This window comes from Danio aesculapii, chromosome 5 (assembly GCF_903798145.1).
Source record: "Danio aesculapii chromosome 5, fDanAes4.1, whole genome shotgun sequence".
Lineage (NCBI taxonomy): Eukaryota > Metazoa > Chordata > Actinopteri > Cypriniformes > Danionidae > Danio > Danio aesculapii.
In genome coordinates, this window is record NC_079439.1 from 32,160,241 (window position 1) to 32,183,323 (window position 23,083).

Here is a 23,083-nt window from a genome sequence, read left to right on the forward strand (position 1 = left end):
TAAAAAAAAAATAATAATAATAAATAAATAAATGTTCAAACTATACCATGGCCTTTGGGGGAACCCACTTTTTTTCTAATGGGGGTGTAGGCTATAACATAGAATGATGTAGGGTATAAAACACACTGGATCACTGTCCTTAAACATCAATGTATAATCAAAAAATCTATACATATAAAACAAATATTTATATAATTGTAACTAATATTAAAAAGTAGGCTAAATGAACAAAACACCATGATAGTTTCGGTTTACTTTCTCGCTAAAAATCACTTGTTTTCCCATCAATAACTTTCTTTGACCTTCTTTGAGCCTAGAACCTTGTTGTCTAATTTTATTCCCCTTCTGTAAGAGGAATACATTCATTTATATAAAATCAACAAACACGACTATGTTTCACTTAACAACAAAATAAATAACCTCGTCATGTAGCCTATTATTTCTCCATTCGCTCTATAAGTTCAAGATGATGGCACTAAGGACAGCATATGCTTTTTTATTTTACACAGGGCTATAGAATGTCATGGGATCTCACTTTTCACTCCGGTACAACATAATCGTGAATTGCAAAATGAAAGAAACACCATTGAAAGGGGTTCTGCTATGTCAAGTTTACCCTGCTTTCAGCTTAATTATCCAACGTGTTTACAGCAATGTCACCTTGTTTAAAAAAAAAGAGCATTGTACTGGCCTACTGTATGAAGCAAATCAAACGAAACACAACATCACATTATTTGTTTCCGAAAATGAATAAGCAGGGTCTCAACGTACAAATGAAAGCATCTGCCTGTCAGTATTTGACATGTCTGGACTTTGCTCCTCAGCGCCCCACACTTTATGCTCATGACAAGAATAGCATGTTTAGTTACCTTTTTTTAAAGTGAGGTGTAGATCGCCATCATACATGAATGAATGTTATTCTTGCACTTTTAAACAATAATCCATGATCATATTACACAATACTGAAAGAGCATGTCAAAATAACACATTGTGAATATTTTTGAGACCCCCCCCAAAAAAAATTTCACAAATCATGTTTTCAGGGGAGCTCATGCCTTATTTAGGGGAGCCAAGCTCCCCCTAGCTCACCCATAGTTCGCACCCTGTATATTTTTTTAGTTGAATGAAGTTAACTTTTCTAGTCATCTCAACTTACATCAATGAAACATATTAAGTTACATTTTGTATAGCTTAAAGATTGTAGTTGAAACCTGATTAAAACTTTTTTTTTTAATTTTCCATTGCATTTTTTTACAGTGTGCAAATAATCAGTATAATCAATGCACAATTCATATTATCTTCAGTCGTCTTAATAAGGATTTGATACATTTCTGCTGCCATTAAAAAGCAAATATACACAGACTTCAGCAGATAATGTGGCTAATTTCCATTGCATAAAAATAAGGGGTACTTGAGAAAAAATATAATAAATTTTTTTTTTTTTTTATATATATATTTGTATATGGTTAAATTGGATTGTAGATACATAGTGTAAATAAAACTTTGCACTGCAGTATTGTGGCACAACTGTTTCAAATTTACCCTTCTGCGAGTGTGTGGTAGGTCAAACTGCAGCACAAACGTACATTTCCATATCCTGTGTAATGCTACTCTTTTGCGGTAAGGGAATGTTTCCTCTCTGCTCTGTTATGAAGTTCTCTCCCTCATTCTTTTCATTCTACCAAACCACTGGTACACTGCACTGCTGCCGACACATCCTGAAGCTCCCTTCCTCTTATTTTTCTTTTCCTCCTTTCCCATCCCCTTCTCTGCTTCTCTCATCAGCCAGGGGTGATCCTTCTTAAAGTGTCACAGGGATCGATGTAACAACACCTCAGCTCGCACATGTGCGAAAGCGAGAAAAAAGAACGTTCCCATGTTTCCCTGCAAAATGTCTGCCATCTTCCACTGAGCAGAGAATGTAGAAGCAGAGTAAGAGCTGACCACAAGTATGCCTGTCTGTTCCTGACCGCCGAGTCCATCGACATCCCGCAAGGCGATGGATGCTTTTTCCACTCAGCCTTTTAACCACCACACGGCCCGTATAAACACAATGCAGATGTCAGTGGAGCGGGGGGGTGTTTGAGCGGGCGTTTGCGGGTGTGGGTGTTTTGGAATTCCCTCACTATTTTATACCAGTAGTTCCTCATTACTGCCTCACCCTCGGGCGGGCTGCCAGAGCTGCTTGTCAGTGTGTCCCGCTGTACGCTGCACTACTGATCTGAGACTGTTTTAAAGTGGCATTTTAAAGGCTCCTGATTCTGTTTTGTAGGTCTCGTACAATAGGTTTACATCCATCTAAGGTCAAAAACAACACTGCAGCGTTTCTTTTTTTCTTGAAATGTATAAAATGGTGTGTTCTGGTTTCTCTAAGAGCCTTCTTTTTGTTATAAATTAAAAGATCTTTACCATATTTGCATTTAATCTCCAGAGGCTTTCTTTGCAATTGTCTAGACAAGAAAAATTAATGGCTTTAGTTGTACTTTATTAATTTGAACTTGAGTTTGCAGTGCAAAAATAGCCAATTCTCGACACATTGACATCAGGCATCAGTGTTTTAGGGTTGTATTTTAGAAGATAGATAGATAGATAGATAGATAGATAGATAGATAGATAGATAGATAGATAGATAGATAGATAGATAGATAGATAGATAGATAGATAGATAGATACTGTAGATAGATACTGTAGATAGATGGATGGATGGATGGATGGATGGATGGATGGATGGATGGATGGATGGAAGGAAGGAAGGAAGGAAGGAAGGAAGGAAGGAAGGAAGGAAGGAAGGAAGGAAGGAAGGAAGGAAGGAAGGAAGGATGGATGGATGGATGGATGGATGGATGGATGGATGGATGGATGGATGGATAGATGGATGGATAGGTAGATAGGTAGATAGGTAGGTATGTAGATGCGCTTTTAATATACAAGAGGACATCATACCAAAGGAATATCCTGTAAGTTTCAGAGCTGAAAACATCTTTGTTCCTAAAACATCAGCTTTTATTGACACTAGGCCTAGAAAACACCAGATCTTGGAATGTGCCTTTCTATGACATCATAGCTGTGTTAAACACTGCTTCCACCAAAGATTATCAAACCCTGATTCTGTTGCTTCACCCACTGATTCAGGAAGGTTCATGGTCAGATGAAGCCACAGATGCATTCATTTCCCTATGTGATCTGCAGGAAGAGTTGAATACTAGTTCATCCAATCATAGCAGTGGGCATTTATTTCCAAGCCATCAGAAAGGACCACCAGGAAAATCTGCTCATTCTCGGAGACAGCCTTAAAACCAGGGTAGAAAAAAGCTTATTACTTATTGATTTTGATGTTTTTAAGAGTAAAACCCATAAGTGCAACTTGGAAGACAGAATAAACCAGTTTAAAAAGCCAGTTCATGACCCCTTGAAGACCTTTTACATACTGGTTAACACCCCAATACATCAAAAGTGATATCTATTTTTTTTTTAAAAAGCATGACAAGACGCTCTTAAAATGAGTGTCTCAAGACAAGAAATGATCTATATGCAATCACAAACTGACGCAAAATATATGCAGTAACCCCAAATACATTTTCTGCATACTGAAACACTTGCCTGGAGAGTGTAAACAAGCTGCGCTGCAACTCAGCTAGTCTAGACCGCATCACTTGCTTTTAAATATTACATAAAAAGAAAGCAAGTTTTTTTTCTCCTCCAGAGGTGCTATGCAGAAGCAGCATATAGTATTAATAATTCATAAAGAAATTATTCTCTGGAGTGCGAGCCCATGTGTCAGACGTATAGCTGTGCTGTGGTTAGAAAGCACTGGAGCGCAGATAAAAAAATCCCTAGGCTGCCTGCTTTCTCCTCAACATCACTGTCGGAGTGCGTATGGTCAGTAAATGTATGGTGTACTTACTCCTTAAACACTGCTGCAGAAACAGAGGATTTCTAGTTTACACTAGACACTGAGACATATGAGTACAGATGTTTTGAAACCGTAAACATCAGCAGTGATGTTGACTCTATATTTCTATACAGGATATTTTACACAAAGGCTTTAAATGAGCTGCTGTTTCTTAAATGAGCTCCTGACTACTCTGAGCAATTTTGTGGATCACATTTAGCCAGACAAAAAGCAGTTGGCAGACACTGGAGTGCAATTACGGCTGCCCTTACTATCAGTCTGATTTGATACCATTCTATTGGATGCTAATGTTAACTGCCAACCAGAAGCTTCAATTACTTTCCTTTCCCTCAGAACTGGATGCTAAAGAACCTGTAAATGACTTGACAAGCCGTTTTCCTTCCTGTATTGACTTACTTTCAGGTAAAACTGATTTGAAGTAAAGTATATCAAAGGGATGCTTTGTTTTATTTTTTTAGAAGCCAATTTTGCTTTAGGTACAGCCTTGAGCTTTATTTGCTACTTGCTAGGATTATGCAAACGGTAATAAATGAATATAGTGTAAACTTTAAATGGCAATGTTAGCAGAACACTATTACTGTACAAAGGTCTATAGATAAATAAATGGATGAATGGATACGATAGATAGATAGATAGATAGATAGATAGATAGATAGATAGATAGATAGATAGATAGATAGATAGATAGATAGATAGATAGATAGATAGATAGATAGATAGATAGATAGATAGATAGATAGATAGATAGATAGATAGATAGATAGATAGATAGATAGTGATTTTGTTCATTTATGCTCATAGGACTTCATTACTTCCTTTTAAACTGAAATGACTTCCTTTCACACTGAGAATTCATGCATATACACATATAAAATCACTTGCATATATGTATATACACAACTTATTGTATATACGTTTGTGGATTTTATTTTGTATGTTTGCACAAGTGTTATTTTGGTGTTTATGTACGCATCACGTTTACATTCATATGTGAGAGTATCTGGGTGTATATGCATAGATTATAAACACACACGTTTATATGTATGCGCATGTGTGTTTGCATGCAGCAAGTTTAAATGTATGGGCATGTTAATGTGGGTGTTTATGCGAGGATCGAGTTTATATGTATATGCGAGTGTGTACAGGTATGTTTGCATGCAGCAAGTTTATGTATGTGCATGTGTTATTGTGGGTGTTTATGCAAGGATTAAGTTTATATGTATGTGCGTGTGTATGTAGGTGTATGCATGCGTCAAGTTTATATGTATATACGCAAGTTACATATATTGTTTTGAACATCCAATGGTATAGGTGTATATGCGAGTAATTTATAGGTCTATGTATGTGTTTTATGTATGTGTTGATAAGCAAGGTTTGATTTGAATCCTACAAGGCGCCTCATAAACATCAGCGTGTTGAGAAAGACTGAAGTGATGCAGGAATAGTTAACATTTTTAAATATATTAAAATAGAAAAGTACTATTTAACATAGATGAACATATATTTATAGTATGTAATTATACTATACAGTACATGTTTATATTAATGATATGTAATATTATCATCTTTTTAATCTTCTTTATATTAGTCATGTTACCCCAGTCTTAATCTCATCACCAACATTTTGGAAAAATGCTAGTTTAAACATCATCTAATGACGTAGAGCCATTAACTGGCTTAGCGTTTTGCTGATTGGCGTTAGTCAAGCTTCATTTGTAGCCTAATCCTGATGCTTTGTTTTTATTTTTTTATTTTACCATAACAGAGGAAGGGATTACAGTAATTATGAGGGCTTTTTGTTTTGTTTTTTGCTTGTAATGAGATTTAATTTGGCTTTTCTTGCTCACTGTGCCTCTTTGCTTATTCTCCTTTTCTACTCTTTGTTCTTTAAGAGCTGTGTAAGAGTGGGGTGGGTCTCACCCAGGGGGGCATCACCGGTGCCCAATTCTGTGAATAATAATTAGTCCTGAAATAAAAAAAAGTGCTGAAGTGCTTGATGATCTTCCCTAATTAATGCAGTTCCCATTCAAAGTGTAAACCTACAGTATAGTGCAGCATTATTAATTAGCTCATATCCCTCTGACAAACATGTTGAGAAGGTAAATTGCATTAAACCAATTTAATAGCTCCATGCTAATAAAAAAAATCCTAATTGCGTGTTTTCAAAGTTTGTGTCCATTGCTTAGCCACATAAAAATGCAAAGTGTTCAGGAATTACCTGAAAGTGGCAATGGACGGTACTTGAATACCAACAAACTTAATCCTGAAAACATCTACAGAGAAAAGCTCAGTCAATAAAGCTTCAAACGGCATAGCAAGCCAAGCTATTCTCAACCTACTAATTGACAGTGTTGTGCAACCTAGGGTGAAAACAAACAGCAAAGAGAGTCAAGAAGTGTCATGAGACTGAGTGAATGAAAACTGGAGGGAAAAAGATGAAGAGGGGGGAATAAGAGAGCTAAATTGGATGGGGCATTTCAGCGCACTTCAGGCTGAAAAAGCCTGTGTTGAGAGCTGGTCTTTCAAGCTCAATTTAACATTAGACTGTAGCCATACTGCTCTGTGTGAGTGGCCAGGAGCTTCAGACAGCTGAGGGTGATGGGAGTACGAGAAATGTGTGTGAAAAAAAAAAAACATCTTTAGACCAACTGAGTGAAAACTACACACATAAATGTTTCACGGTTTTTCTATTGATTTATGCTGTACAGACCCCAGCTATACTTTAAAAAAGTAATAAGACTCCTGACTACCAGCTAAGAATTGTTCATCCAGCTTAATGCCAAAGGGTCGATAGGAGATTTCAGAGCAGACTGAGCATTCATAACCCCACAGAACCTCACAGAGGACAGTAATGCCTATAAAGTGTTTTATGATAGGAAAGTTGTCATTAATCCCTCTTGACTCAGCAGGAACGAGCTTTGCTGTTTGATCTCTCAGTGGACACCTATAGTGAGCCATCTAGTGCAACCTTTATTCCCTGTCTATGGCATATTGCACAGCATAGCACTGCACTTCTCTATCTATCCATCCATCCATCCATCCATCCATCCATCCATCCATCCATCCATCCATCTATCTATCGGTCTGTTTCTGTATATCCATCAATCCATCTATAGAATCTATCTACAGAATTCGTCCGTCCATCCATCCATCCGTCTATAGTATCTATCTATAGTATCCATCCATCCATTCATATGTCCGTCCATCCATGCATCCATCCATCCATCCATCCATCCATCCATCTATTGTATCTATCTATAGTATCTATCTACAGTATCCATCCGTCCATCCACCCATCCATCCATCTATCTATAGTATCTATCGTCAGTATCTATCTACAGTATCTATCCATTCATTCGTTCGTCCGTCCATCCATCCACCCATCTATCCATCTATCTATAGTATCCATCTATAGTATTTATCTACAGTATCCGTCCATCCGTCCATCCATCCATCCATCTACAGTATCTATCTACAGTATACATCTGTCTGTCCGTCCATCTATAGTATCTATCTACAGTATTCATCTGTCTGTCCATCCATCTATAGTATCTATCTACAGTATCCATCCATCCGTCCATTTATCCATCCATCCATCCATCCATCCATCCATCTATCGTATCTATCTACAGTATCCATCCATCCGTCCATCCATCCATCCATTCATCTATAGTATCTATCTACAGTATCCATCCGTCCATCCATCCATCCATCCATCCATCCATCCATCCATCCATCTATCCATCCATTCATCTATAGTATCTATCTACAGTTTCCATCTGTCTGTCCGTCCATCTATAGTATCGATCTACAGTATCCATCCATCTGTCCATCTATCTATCCATGCATCCATCCATCTATAGGATCTATCTATAGTATCTATCTACAGTATCCATCTGTCCATCCTTCTATCCATGATAAAGAGAAGTAACATTTATTTTACATTTATGTAAATACATGTATTTATTTATTTGTTACTTTAATAAGTTATAATGAATAGAGGGACAATTATTTAATAATATGACATAGCCCATTTAAGGCAGTCATATCACTGAAGTGGCCCTCATGTAGTTTGACACTCCTGGTCTGTAGGCATGCACCAGTGCTTGACAACAAAACAGCTACAGTGGACTACAAAATAGTATGTGCACAGACGTGTAGCATTTCTAGTGCCTGACAGAAATGCCATTGCAATTTCAATCTGGAATGTCACACAAGACTATAATAAACACACAGAAAGCACCAGAACTGGGTTGCTTGAAATCAATATCTTCAGGAGAACCACATGTGGCGTGTATTCCAGCCTATTTATTAGACTGTAGCCCCAGAAACCTCTATTCTACCCAGTCAATACACACACCTACACAATCACACACAGACCTCCTGATCATTTTTTTTATCTGTTCCTGTTCCTTGCTATGCAAAGCTCTATTTTCATCCACTCTCATTGAGAACAGCTGAGACACCCGAGCACAGTAATCCATCTCACTTTCTCCTTCATGAATTAGAGATAGATCTCATTTCTTCCTGGTCGAGTTTAATGCAGAACACTGCAAGACACTCTCGGGAGACGGCCTTAGATTTGTATTTTATCCTGCAGGCCCAACAAAATGTCCCACCTCAGTAACTCAAGAGGAATGATTATGAATGCCATAAATAAGCATGTTTGGTGGTTTAATGGTTTGTGGAGTGCTTTGAAATGTTCGATGTTTGACTTGATTTCAACCGGAACATGATGACATACAGTGCGGGACATACAGTTGCTCCTCCCCTTTTAAAAAAACAGCCAATAGTGTTTTGTTTTCATCACAGCTATGAAAGTGATAGTAGTTGAGTTCAATTGTATCAAATGAAAAGCAAATCAGACGCATCTAGAAGGGGGCAGGGCATGTCAGATAATATAGAGCATTTAATTGGTCAAAAGATTTGATGAGAAACTGAATTATGAGATGACGTCAAAAAAATCATTGATCTATTTAGTTAGAAGTGACAAACTGCAAACTTTGAATGTTTATATCTTCTAAGTGCAAATTTTGTCACTGTTTTGGAGCTCAATAGCTTATCGATGTCTTTAAGACTCACTCCCATTCATGAATTCTCTCGCGGTGCATCATGGGACAGCGTAGTGTCCATCAAATGCACACTTCAGAATCTCGCTGGAAGTAGTAGGTCATCCGGATACTTCTTGCATACTGTTTTTTGAATTTTATGTATTCGGACTTACTTCCCAGCTTGCATACTGTTTTTAGCATACTATATAGTATGGAAGTATGCAATTTCAGACGCAGCCTAACATACTGATTCTAATAAATCAAAAAACTTTATTATAATTTTACAGGAACTATAAATTTGCATGTTTAGTATTGATAGTATACTGATAAGGACCTTTTTGTAGTGAGGGCTGGTGATTGGTAACTATAGTAGATTTGAAGTGAAGTAACTGTGGGAAAACAAAACAACGGCATCACTGGAATTTAGTTCGACATTCCTCAGCACTGAGGTGGAGACACACACCTCACACACACACACACACAGGTATTTTAGGCGTTAGTTCTAGGTAATTATTATGTTCTGGTGTGGCCAAATAACTCAAACTATTGTAGCTAACATGGTAAGAATGCCAAATTAATACTTAAAGGAAACTAAAGCCTTTTGACATACTGCAAATAATGGACTGTGCCCAAAAGCAAACAGTCAAATGCAAACTATTGCTTGCTGTATTGTCTGTTATCTTGCTCTATTGCTATATTATATATTATCTTTCTCTTTTATATTAACGATGAATCGCTTTGGATAAAAGTGTCCGCTAAATGACGGAATGGTTAATATTGCTCTCTTCTTCTGGTTAATATTTGGCTTTCTCTCCATTTAAAGTGTTTGTTCATCTAATATGCACTAAAATCTAACCGTTTTGGATCTGTAGAATATATAAATGTTATAGAAAGACATCTCAAAAACACAATAAAGGTAATAATATACAGTAAATAAATATTACTGAAATTTAAATTAACATGTCATGTATTTCTGTGCTATAATAACATTTTGTTTTTCATTTTCTCCTGTCCATTTATTATTATTAGCAACTGTATAAATAATTGTATAATAAGCTTAATATTTTTGTACAAATCATGAATTTTTTTCAAAATACTTATTTTTTATTAAAAGCAAGTTCAAAAGAGTAGAATTTATTTGAAATAGAATTTTTTTGCATCTCTGAAAATGTCATTTTTGATCAATTTAATGAATCCTGCTGAATAAAAGTGCTAATATTGTTTTGTATTGAGTAGTATTGACAATTTCAATACCTTCTTTCCAAAATAATTTGTACTGACTTTTAAACAGTAGTCTAACCAGGCCAGCAGTGCTCCAGTATGGCATACATAAAGGCCCACTTGTCTCCATAGCATGCAAAGGGTTATTTTTAGGACTGCCGAGTGAATGGCACTGAGAAATGAATGGGTCTGGTTAAAGAATCACTGGAATCTATATTTGTACAAGATAGGACACTGATGTGTGACTGTTTTAAAGGCAAAATACAGTTTCTCTATAGACCCTGGCCATCTACACAGCTAGATTTCCCACTGAGGTGAAAGTGTTTCTGACCTGTAATGCACTGGGGTGACAAAAACAACCATATGCTCTCTAGTACAAATAGAAGGCATACAACGACACTGGAATACATAACGTGGATGTGCATAATTGCAAGTTATGGAGCCTTTCTGCAACTACAGACATCTAGCAAGCAAACACTAGATTTATGCGATGATACTTTAGAAAGCCTGTTCTTTTTACCCCTTTATTACTCAACAAAGGCTCAAACCTATATTTACCAACAGATACATACACTCTATAGTAATACACAATCACGCTAAGGCTAAAAATCTCGGAAATGACATGTTACATAGTGGTATAGGTGATTATTTACTCAATCACTATTGAATAGAGTGAAAGAGGACATATTTTCTTCATAATAAGTCTCTGCAAATACAGACATGCAGTAAATTCCAGTTTAAATATTTGCTCTGGCAATGTGTGGCGCTTCCGAGGGCTTATTGTAAGGTCAAAGCTGAACTTTAGTAGATTAGTTTACCCTACTGACCCTTCTTTTGATTTTATTTAGTCAACATTTACACAGCAAAGCTAGTGTATGAACAGAACAGTTCATCCACCTAGTTCACGAGTCCTATCCAGCCTTACAACTAGTAGAACTACTCAAATCAAATTACGCTGTAGCAAATGTGAGGATTTGCGATGCTTTCACAATGATTTAGTCACTCATATGTTGTAACCGGAAACACTGGATTACTGGGGTTTTTATGGTAAAATTCATTACATTAATGGAAAATGAATATAATATTCTTGCGTAAAAAAATAATGGTTATATGTAAATTACTATGTTGTTGTAAAAATGTATTTTTTGCATTCTTTTATTAACATGAAGGCTACATTTATGTGATGGAAAATGCTGTAAAAGGTAATTGTGATTATTACAATTTAAAATGGCTATTTTATTTAATACGTAGCAAAATGCATTTTATATCTGATTGCAAAACTGAATTGTTAGCATCATTTTTCCAGTCTTTGGAGTGATGTGATCTTTTAGAAATCATTCTGATTTATTGATCAAACATTTATGATGATTATCAATTTTGTCAATACTGTTTTTGACACATTAAAAATATAAAACATCATTTTTTAATGTAAGTATTATTGCTTTTTTGCAAATCTTACTTTTTAACAGTACTGTAAATCTCCTTATTTTCGGGAAAAAAGTTTAAATAAGCCTATCATTTGATGAAACATGGGTTAAATTTATATACAAATTGAAAATCTCTCTCTCTCTCTCTCTCTCTCTCTCTCTCTCTCTCTCTCTCTCTCTCTCTCTCTCTCTCTCTCTCTATATATATATATATATATATATACATATATATATATATATATATATATATATATATATATATATATATATATATATATATATATATATATATATAACACACTTTCAAAGATGTTTTCATTTTTTTTATTTTATAGAAGTACATACATTTTGCCAAGCAAGTAGCTTATTCTTATGAATGAATACAATTCCATTTGTACAAATTCATACTATTTAGACTAAATTCAGAATAAATCTAATTCAGAATAAATTTCTAAACATTTCTGCATGTTTTAGGAATGTACTTTTGCATTATTACATATTACTATTGCTAATATAACTATATTACTATTACTCTTATTGAGGTTTTAAAACAATTACAGCACTCTATATAATCACCTGCTAGTCAAATGAATAAGTATAAATGTATATTCTCTCCTTGTTTGGCCAGTTGTAGTTACCACAGGGTCAGAGGTCAGGCCTGAGGATGTCTCTCACACTTCATTTCATATATTACTGAACAGTCCTGATCTAACACACAGTGACAATCCTGAGATATCCAATCTTACAGGTGCGCTCAGCCTTCAGGCACCCGCTCACCCTCTTCTACAGCTGTCTGTCAAACCCTCCACCCTTAATCCCTTAGACACACTCCATCAAAAAGACACATGTCGAAGCCGAGAACTACAGTGAATCCCTCTTTTAAACAGACTAACACCCACACATACTGCGCATCTGTTTGGACACGCAAGGAGCTAAAAGCGGGCCACCAATTATATTAACAGGGTCAGTGCCATTTAAACAAGCACATCAGCCGTCGCCTGGTGGAGAAACATAACAACTGCTGCGGCTTGTTTGGATCGTCCACGCTACATTAAATGAACATCACATGGGCCAAATGAAAGACAAGCCCGTTTAAAAAATAAACCTGGTAAATCACATCCCGGTTCTCAGAGGCTGTTAGAGGACTTGATTGTGTCAGGGTTTATTTTGAGAGTCAACGGCCCCAATACAGCCGCTCTGAAGCGAGATGAGAATTTGTCCTGCTGAGCAACACTACTGTCTATATATATATATTTATATGCTGACCTTATTGTGGAGGTCAGATATACGGTCATGGTTGTGTGCTTTTTATAAGGATACAGTTGAGGAAGATGAACAAAAATAAACAGTACAGGAAGCTTTTTCCCTATCTATCTTGAATAACTTTGAGGGCTAGGTCAGGCTTAAAAAGCCAAGCTGTTTTTAGGGAAATAGTGGCTGTCACATGAAGAGAAAGGAAAGAGGAAGAACTACTGTCTAGTTCCAGCCACTGCATTCTCATCTATAATCTAAATACAACCTCACAAAAAGCGCTCACATACCTTCCAAGATGAGCTCCTAATGTGAGAGAACACTAAAAAAGTCTCCTGAAGTGCTTTGAAATGTGCATTTTCATTCAAAGTTGGAGTAGAGTAGCAAACATAGAGTATAGCTCCTCTCCTTTTTTATATAAAAAAAGAAACAGCTAATAACTTTTCATTTTATCACAGCTTTGCCAGTGAGAATGGTTGAGGGCTCAAGCACATCAAATGAAAAGTGCCTTGAAGGGGGCGGCCCATGTCAGATACTAGAGAGCATTTGAGTGGTTTGATTGCCATCAAAAACAACCTTTATTCCATTTAGATGGACGAGACTAACTGCAAGTTTTAGATGTTTATATCTTTTAAAGGGCACCTATGATAAAAATCATCTTTTGGAAGCTGTTTGGACAGAACTGTGCTTAGGTATAGTGTGTCAACAGTCGTAGTGGAGTGATATAAAGACAATAAGTCTCTTTTTTAAAATATCCTGACGTTAAAATAGGATCCAAATCCCTCCCATTTTGAGGCCCACCCTAACGTGGCGTAAAAGTGCCGTTTTCCCACCAAATTGATTGACAGCCGCGCATAACATGTCTCTGTAGTAACGAGTATAATCATATCAACAAGACAGGATGTGCGCAAAGCAACTGGGATTAAAAGATCTGTTGAGCTCTCTGTGATCATCAATCATCATCAAATGTGATCAAGAATGAGTTTTTAAAAGTTTAAAATGTTTTTAAAACAGTGGATGTTTGTAATGAATTACAGCGTTTTTACCATATTCACTTAATCAGCACAGCCCCATGTCAGTACAATTATAAAAGAAGATGCTTCAATCTCGGTTTGTGGATGTTAAATCAGGTTTATTTTGTACATTAACATAACGGATATCCATAGAGCGGTGGAGAATAACGTGTATCCTGTCACATTTACAGTGCAAAAACAGTGCAAAGTTAAACATGTGCGCTGTTTGTTCGCTGTGTGTGTGTGTGAACTTTGAAATGACATTGTGTGTGACTCATCTTTGCAGAAAGGTTTGAATTAACTGCACAACAAATACATCAAATAATCATTGGGAAAGTTCTTCTCACAAACGTTACGTGAGATCTGCTAACTTCATGTCTGTCACTGTGCTGTTTATCTGACGCAGCCGAGGCAGAGATTGGTGCACACTTATTCAGGCATGTGGAAACGGTGGGCGGGGAGAACTAGCACTAAAGGCACAGGTAACAAAACAGCTATATAGTGTTAAGAGCAGAAAACCCTAATATTCTGAAAGGTATAATAAATAGTCTAATGGGTGTTTTGAGCTGAAACTTTACAGACACATTCTTGAGACACAAAAACTCATCTTAAATCTTGAAAAAGGGGTAAAATAGGTGCCCTTTAAATGCTAATTTTGTCACTGTTTATGAGCGCACTAGCTCATAGACATCCTTAAGACTAAACATTGATACTAAAATCTAAAAACTTTATTTTGATTTCACTTTAATACGAGGTCAAAATGTATTCCAGTAATAGTAAACATTTAAGTACAGCAGTCTTTTCTCAAACTCTAATGTAATATTGTACTGCATGGTTTATAGAGGATATTAAATACTTTGTGCCTTCATCAATACACTCCAACTTGTAATGGTCTTTTAATGAATTTACTTTAATGGATTTATATTTCAGGTTTGAGAGAGCTCTATAGCTGCTTCTACAATTACTCTGCGGATGGGAATCAACTTTGGAAGAAATGGAAGACATTTGTTCTGCATGAGGGTCTCAGAAGAGTGAGACAAGCTTATAAACTCAATTACTGAGAGTTTTTCCATTACTTTCATGTTTTTCTGTTGTTGAGAGTCCTTTAATATGAGCATAGTAAAACAAGCGAGAGAAGGGGAGAGAGGCGACAGCCAAGCCTAAAGTGACTGAGCCAACCTTACAGCTAATTTTAATATACAGCCAATTTGTTGTAGGCACATTACAAATGCAGCACTTTGGCATACATTACTCACCCACATATTGTATACAAATGTATGTTTTTGCTTTGTTTGAATAGCCAACATTCTGTTGTCAGTTTGAACACATTTACAGAAGTAATTATCTTAGGCTAAGCTTAGAGTTTAAACATCAAAAATGGACAAAAAATACTTTCAATGGGGTATATGCACAGCTATAGTTTTTCAGCCAGTGATAAACGAAAGCTTAATAGGACTTTTACAGTATCAACGCTGTAATGTAATTACAATACATTCAGTTAAATAGACTTAAAAATTTATTTCGTTGTTCAAGCGTAAAATGAGATGAAAGACCATGTTACATCTAGCGCCGTTAGGATCAACAGGCGAGCGCAGAAACTTCATAAAATACTGAGGTAAAATAAACTGTCATATTTGAAAGACATGGCAAGGAAAACTGGAATTTAATGCAGTGCTGCTTGTCCGCTCTGACACCCACTTCATATTGTATATCTATCAGGCAGTGAAGATTACTGATTTTTAAAGAAATCAGATCTTAAATGTGGCACTTTTATAATGAAAAGACAGTTCACTGGAAGCCCTGGGGCTGGCTGGCTGAAATTAAAAGTCTGTGTGTGGATATACTCATTAGCATAATGTTAATGAGGTGGCCATCATAATAGCTAACTTTAGCATATCATCTCAGACAAGGCTAGCTATTCTGATAACACCATTTACCATGTTCAAATGTCAAGTTAATATAACCAGTCACAAATGACATTTGCCAACTAAAATATTAGCTAGATTAGCTAGTTTAGCATTTGAACACCCTGCAAAATTTGTGTTGGGAGATTTTCTACCCTTTGTACATAAGTCCCAGTTGTGTTCTTGTGTTCTTTTTTTGTTTATGCATATTAAAACACGTAACAAAAAATACAAAAGGGACAACATAAACATTAGCTGGCAGCTAGCTCTCTGCAACTCTTACATGTTGTCCACTGAAGCTAAGTAGGGCTGCGCCCGGTCAGTACCTGGATTGGAGACCACAAGGTTGCTGCCGGAAGTGGCCAGCAGGGGGCGCTCAACCTGCAGTCTGTGTGGGCCTAATGCCCCAGTATAGTGAAGGGAACTCTATACTGCTCAGTGAGTGCCGTCTTTCGGATTATTCATTAAAATCCCAGGATGTCTTTCAAAAAGAGTAGGGACTTAACCCTGGCATCCTGGCTAATTTTGCCCACTGGCCTCTGTCTATCATGGCCTCCTTACCATCCCCATATCATAATTGGCTGGTGTGTGTGTGCAGTCTGGCACAATATAGCTGTCGTCACCTCATCCAGGTGGATGCTGCGCACTGCTGGTGGATGAGGAGATTTCCCCCAAAAATGTGTAAAGCACTTTGAGTGTCCAGAAAAAGCGCTATATAAATGTAAGAAATTATTATGTAGCAATAAGCAAATGCACTGAAGAGTATTTTGAGCAAATAAATAAATTAAGTAATTAAATAAATAAAAACACTAGTGCAATCTTACATACAGAAAATACAGGTCTACATGGGCTAACCAGAACAAGTATCCAGTACCAAGCTGGGAGTTGGGGGTGGTGACTCAGTCAGAAGGAGCAGGGTCAAGCAGAAGAGTTTGGACATGTTTCGAAGGGGTTTCCAGTTTCATGAAAATAGTGCAGGAGTGGTGAAAGGAGTACTTAATTTTCTCTAATTTCTAAATAAAGAACATTTCTTTTCCAACAAGTGTGAGAAGCCGGGTAAGGGCTCTTCCAGTTCAGAAGAATTAACCACTAAATTCTGTGTGAAAGTTTGTTGAAAAATTCTAATTGTGATCGCATCTTTTATGCTAATACTCCTTAAGCATGTCCAATTGGGGTCGAGCTACAGTAAGTTGAAACCAGGCTAATTGTACAGGGCTTTCTCATGAGACAGGGCTGTCACTAGTGAGAAGACAGTGGATGATGATTATAGAGGGCTCTGGAAATTTCAACCAAAACATATTTGACTTAAATCAATGAGTTAATCAACATTTTTTGCAATGATGTAATGCTTTTGCTGGTGTCATCACACTATGTGCTACGTGCTACTTCTGCTGACCTCCCTAAGTGAGCACACTGTGCTGTTACAGATAGGCCTTATCACACCTTCAGCTTACACCAAGGGGCACAACTGGAAAAGACAGTGTGCAAATGTGTGTGTGTGAGAGTGTGTCCAGGCAGAACTAGAGCTGAGCCAGCTAGACTGGACCATCTAGTGCAGAAGAGCAATGCAGCAAAATCGTACAGTCTCCACTTCCTCTCATAAACGGAAAGCCTGTATATCTGAATGTGCAGACGTGTGTATTTTCCCTCAGGGAGCTCCTCGGGCTGCTGGATTACCCGTCACACTTAATTAAGCACTTGTCTTGAGATTAAACATCCTCATACCTCAGATGCCTTTAGGAAAAATAAGACACTGCACCTTTCAGAATCTGCTGCACCTCATAATCCAGATTACCAGTCAAACTGCCTTCATCAGAGCAGGCGTCAGGCCAGTGGCTCAGCGAAGGATCTTGGATCAAATAATGTTAAGTGGCCTCCGTCTGTACGTCCCTGTGGTATTCCCCACGCTTCTTAATCCCTGTCTTAACCGTAATCTGTTGTTGAGCTCAGCCTGTCTGCTGGAGGGACTGTTGCCAGCCAGCCTTCCTGGATCTGAGCCATCACAGCCAAACCACAAATTTAATCAAACTAAATGGTTCACAACCTCAGCCCCATCAATCCGATCTCTCTGTACCACTAGAGGCTGTGTTTGAGACTGAAAGAGACAAATATAGATAGTGGACAACTATAATGAGACAATAGGGAGGGGAAATCAGTCCCAACATTGCAGAAATGCACCTCCGGCTAAACGTAAATAAGGAAAAAGTCATTCATACGACTTTGAGTTTTAGCATGGATGCCGAAAATATACAACGTGAGCCTACAGTGACCATATTACACTTACACACCTGCTCATTATTCTTCCAATCAATTCAGACTTGACACAGGTGATGAGCAAGATTCCTTTCCTCGACATTCAGCACACATTGACATGTTTTTGTTCTGCGCTCTGTGGTTTCTCATGAGGGATATAAAATCTACACACCCGCTAGTTTTGTTTAGGTGGAGAGAACAGAAAATTAGAGCTTTGCTGTTCTGTTTCGCAAATATCAATCATTTAAATGTAAGTCCGACAAGGCCAAAATGACACACACTGTGATTGCCTCCTTTTTAGAAAATTTACATCTGGTTTTGGCTAACAGTGTTGAGAGACTTGAGATTCCAAAACAACCACAGCCTCGAAGAGCTGGTAAAAAGTAGAACTGACAGTAAATGGGCTTGACCTATAATAAAAGTAAGTGTTTTCACAGCAGCAGTATTTATTAATTCCAGGTTTAGTATTTGGACTGCATTAATTATATTTTTAAAACGCTGACTGACAATGTAATATAAACTTGTTTGGTGTTTATTAATTTCATTTATTTTCTTTTCGGCTTACTCCCTTTATTAATCAGGGGTTGTAAGAGCCAGTTTAGTCTCAATCATTTTATATTATTTTTGTTGTTGAAATGTTACGTTATGTAAGTGATAACTGAAAATATAATTCCTGCCAAATTGATGTTTCATATTCATCTATGGCAAAATTATTTCTGATGCTTTATTATGTATAATTTGTGGGATATTTCTTTCGAGAAGTCCAGTAAAGTGTTAACGCAGGTATTGGAGAAACCGTTTTCTAACCGTCTGTTGTCAGTTAAAAAGAAATGTTTGCTTTGTGTGTCTAAACCCTGTAAGAGACACATTTAAAGGTTTAAGAAGGATGCAGGATGTAAGAATCATTTGGATTTTTTGTTCTTTCGTTTAAAATAAACACGCATTGGTTTACGGATTGTCTGACATTGTGACGAGTAAAAACTCAACGTTCTTGCCAAGCAAAGAAAGATGTAGTTTGCAGCTATAGGGTTCGCACAACGGAATGAACCGCCAACTTATCCAGCATATGTTTTATGCAGTGGATGCCCTTCCAGCCACAACCCAGCACTGGAAAACACCCATACACTTTTACATTCACACCCACACATACACTATGGCCAATTAAGCTTATTCAATTGACCTGTAGCGCATGTTTTTGGACTGTGGGAGAAACCAGAACACCCAAAGGAAACCCACGCCAACACAGGGAGAACATGCAAACTTCACACAGAAATGCCAACTGACCCAGCCGTGGCTCGAAGCAGTGACCATCTTGCTGTGAGGTGACAGCACTACCCACTGTGCCAGAGTGTCGCCTTATTTGGTGTTTAAATACTTGTATTTTGTTTGAGTGTGCGAGTGCATGTATATTCCCTTTAAAGTGGACTGCTGGGCTAAAATTTAGGTAGGTGTGTTTCTTAATGTTCCATATCAGAACTTTATGGTTTAATGAATTACTTTCAAATTATGGCTAAATGTGTTGTCTTTAGTTCACCCATCAACAGAAACAAACAAAAAAATCTGACTCGCAGAACCATAAAAAATAATAATAATTTCTTCAAAAAGAAATATCAACACTTTTTTTAAATGAACCATAAGCAGAATTTTTTTTAAATATATCGTTTTGCATTCTAGGAAAGCCAGATTACAAATTATGTTTTAATTGTACCACTATTGAACATCATTCAAAAAGCGCCTATATGTCAGTCTGCAGTACAAGACTGAACAACAGTGGTGAGGAGGTCTCAGCAATCATGTGGCTCATTCTCTTGCTCTCTCTCTCTCTCTCTCTCTCTCTCTCTCTCTCATACTAAAGACCAGTCTTCACCACTGCAGGATGGCTGCGTCAGCTCTGCCCTCTCATGAAGTGAGCTTCACTGTCTCATGTATGCTTCCCATCATGCTTTATCAATCAGGCAATCTTCTGTTAATTTCAATAAATTGCAGTCTGCTGCTGCAACATCCCAAATTCAAGTCCTCTCCTGAGAACTGACCGTTTTTACTGTAATCTCTGCGGTCTTCATCTCACACATTTATTTACTCAATTTCACTTTCAGATTAAATCAAATGAGTGCATATAAAGTGTGTACTCACTTAAGTAAAAACGGATGGATTTTGGCTTGTATTGAAACTTTTATCCACGAGAGAGGATGACAAATCTATCTGTTCAGGATATGCTTTGAGTGAAACGATATTGATTTTGGAGATGGCGAGATTAGATGAGATACATCCGACGTAAACACATCTTTTTCATAATGTTATCACTGCTCTGCTATCTTATGTAATGCTGCTGAACCTGAGACTGTACACAGGCGCTGTAACCACTGCCATGTCGCATATCATTACCATCTCTAACGTATTCGCAAATATCACCACATTAATCACTGACTGACATTCTTAATTGCTCGCGCAACTGATGCAACACGCAACCATATGGCAAACTAATGCAACTTCGACATATTAAAGGATCAAATAAAGACTTTGCCAAAGCAGGTCCTGCATTTGTAATTGTGGAGGCATATACCGGGCTTTGCTGGCTAACCCATTACAAAGAAGTCTGCACGCTGCAGCGGGGCGCCATTCAAGCATCCCCTGCTGTCAAAAGAGTCTGAAGCGCGCGCTAGAAGGAACGCGTTGTTCAGCGCGGGATGAACAAGACCCTACAAACGTACATTTCGTTTATAGCTCGTCATAACATCATGCATCTCTTTTTTTCCCTTCAATAATTGTTGGTAATTAGTATTTTGAAGTGAAAAGTTCCCATATAGGCATATGTATAAGACAAAAACTGCTATTTTAATGTTATTAAATCTGCACCAAATAACAAGTGCGTATCAAGTACCTTGATATGTAGGATATTTCTCAGTAAACATTGGAAGAAATACGAAAACCACAATGATTATTCAAAAACTAAACAACAACAACAGAAAATGTCATATATGACAAATTACATGTCAATCAGAGAGGGAATTGGATTAAAAGAGCTGTTTCCACTATTAACGGCTATACTAAATCCCGCATTTCAGAAATCCCTAGGTAATAGCGCACTCTTGCCTTGTTCCAAATCTCTAATCGCTCTTCATTAGTTATTCATGAAAATTACCCCTCTCAGAGTGCGCTGGAGCAAATGTCAGCTGACATGTCGCCTCAGATCACTGGGAAGCCATTCAAAAGGCGAATTAAACCACAATTTTAGAGAGACGCTAAGTTTGACACAACATAAAAAACTAGTAGATTAAATCTGTTCTAGTTTCTATGGAAACATGTCGGACCGCGGCTGCGCTCTGCCTTTATTCCTGAATAACTTGATTCCTGATTCCAAGGGCATCTTTGCGCCTGGCGCTACCGGGGTTGTTATTTATAAAACCGGCAATAGGAGAGGTGTCCCTAAAACCTTGGTTACAAGCGGAGTCCCAAGTTTGCTCGAGATTACTTTGAACTTTATGTCCTCGGGATTAGCGCTTCTGTTTTAAATAAAGTCTGAATTTGTACAAACCTATATCGGACGCTTCATCAAATGGTTTTAAATAACGTTGTGAATTTGCAGACAATAGCCTAATATGAGACAAATATAGATTGTTAGTGCTGATTTTTGTGCTAACGTAAAAACTGGTGTGAGAAATGCTGATAATAGCTATAATATTGTAAATCAGTTGCTTGTCATCAGCCTTTGGATTTTGGCATATTTGAGAGGCATGGGGTCAGATTAGATTGATCTAAGTTCACTCACAATAGTAATCAATATCATGTTAGCACAACGGGGTTACCTCTGGCTCTCACTATCCGGATGGTTTGATTAAATCACACAGAATAAGCTGCATGGGAGACATAGCCTACTGTCTTACCTTGTTCAATAAAATTCAGCACGTGCGCTTTGAGATATGTACATGATGATCACTTGACTTGTGTTAATGTTTAAAATGCGTGTTTTTTTTCCTGGTCAAAATGAAACTTTGTTGCCCGAGTGAAACATTAAACAACACAAATGATGACTTGCGCTGTGTCTGCTATCATAAGCTAGTAAAACGAACGGCTTTTACACCGAAATAATGCTCGTCTTACCTGCTACGGTGTATCTGTCCATGTAATTGAGCACATTTCCAAAACTCAGAATCCCGGCGGCTACAAGCGGAGTCCGGCATCGGAGTAATGCGGCATGGAATTTCTGCCCAGGTCTGCAGTGATGCAGATCTCTGGATTTAAGAGCCGGACTCATGCTTCCAGACAGCGTGTGCACCTCATCCGAACTGCTGCACCCCTCGATTTCACATCCATCGCTCTCCACACACATCTTCTGGCAAGAATGATCCAGCGCAAACGATTGAACGATTTTTTGTTTTCAAAACGACGGTTAGGGCTGAAAAATTGTGTAGGACCTATTAGCGGAAAACGGAAAAAATTGTGTCAATCGCGGAGAATAAAAAGCTTTGATTTGATTATTACTCGCTGAGCTCGGTTCATGTCTGTACATTGACAGCATTGAGCGCTCGGGCTGCGCTCCTCTGTGGAGTGTAGTGGAGGGAGGCGTGCTCTTCAAGCCACGCCCCTGCAATTCTGCGAGTCTAGGAGTGTGTGCGCGGAATGATCATGAGAAGAGAAGAATGTCACCGAAATTGTCCGGGAGCTCGTGCGAAGTTTCATTGTTTTGTATTTTGTTTGTACTAAAATGGATTCGTCAAGAGATATGGCGTGGAGAAAGGTGTCAATGAAATGAGTGCGCGAGAGAGGAAACACCTCAAATACAGCATTCTGAACAGACTCTGATAGCTCAAAACTAAGAACAGCTATTACATTAAAACTTAAATGTAAAGGACGGAATGAAGTTTGTCCTAAAACACTCCAGCACAGAAACAAATATAGGCTAATGATGACTTAAAGAATGTAAACAGGGGTTAATAGTTTATTGAGGTAGGGATAAGCTTTAAAAGACCATATAATACAAAGTATGGGGACTTTGTCACCAGAATGGATGTAGCATATAAAACGTATATTAAAGAATTTATTTAATTGC

The 23,083-nt window shown here is 37.6% G+C and overlaps 1 protein-coding gene across 1 annotated transcript in view; it reads right to left on the reverse strand.

Annotated features, from left to right (window-relative positions):
* spns2 (SPNS lysolipid transporter 2, sphingosine-1-phosphate) overlaps positions 1–22,562 on the reverse strand; it is a 114,738-nt gene extending 92,176 nt beyond the window's left edge. The window contains exon 1 of the mRNA XM_056457937.1: positions 22,135–22,562. Within this exon, the coding sequence (XP_056313912.1) occupies positions 22,135–22,363 (229 nt within the window). The 5' untranslated portion in view covers positions 22,364–22,562. The remainder of the gene's footprint in view (positions 1–22,134) is intronic.
* Between the last annotated feature and the right edge of the window lie 521 nt (positions 22,563–23,083).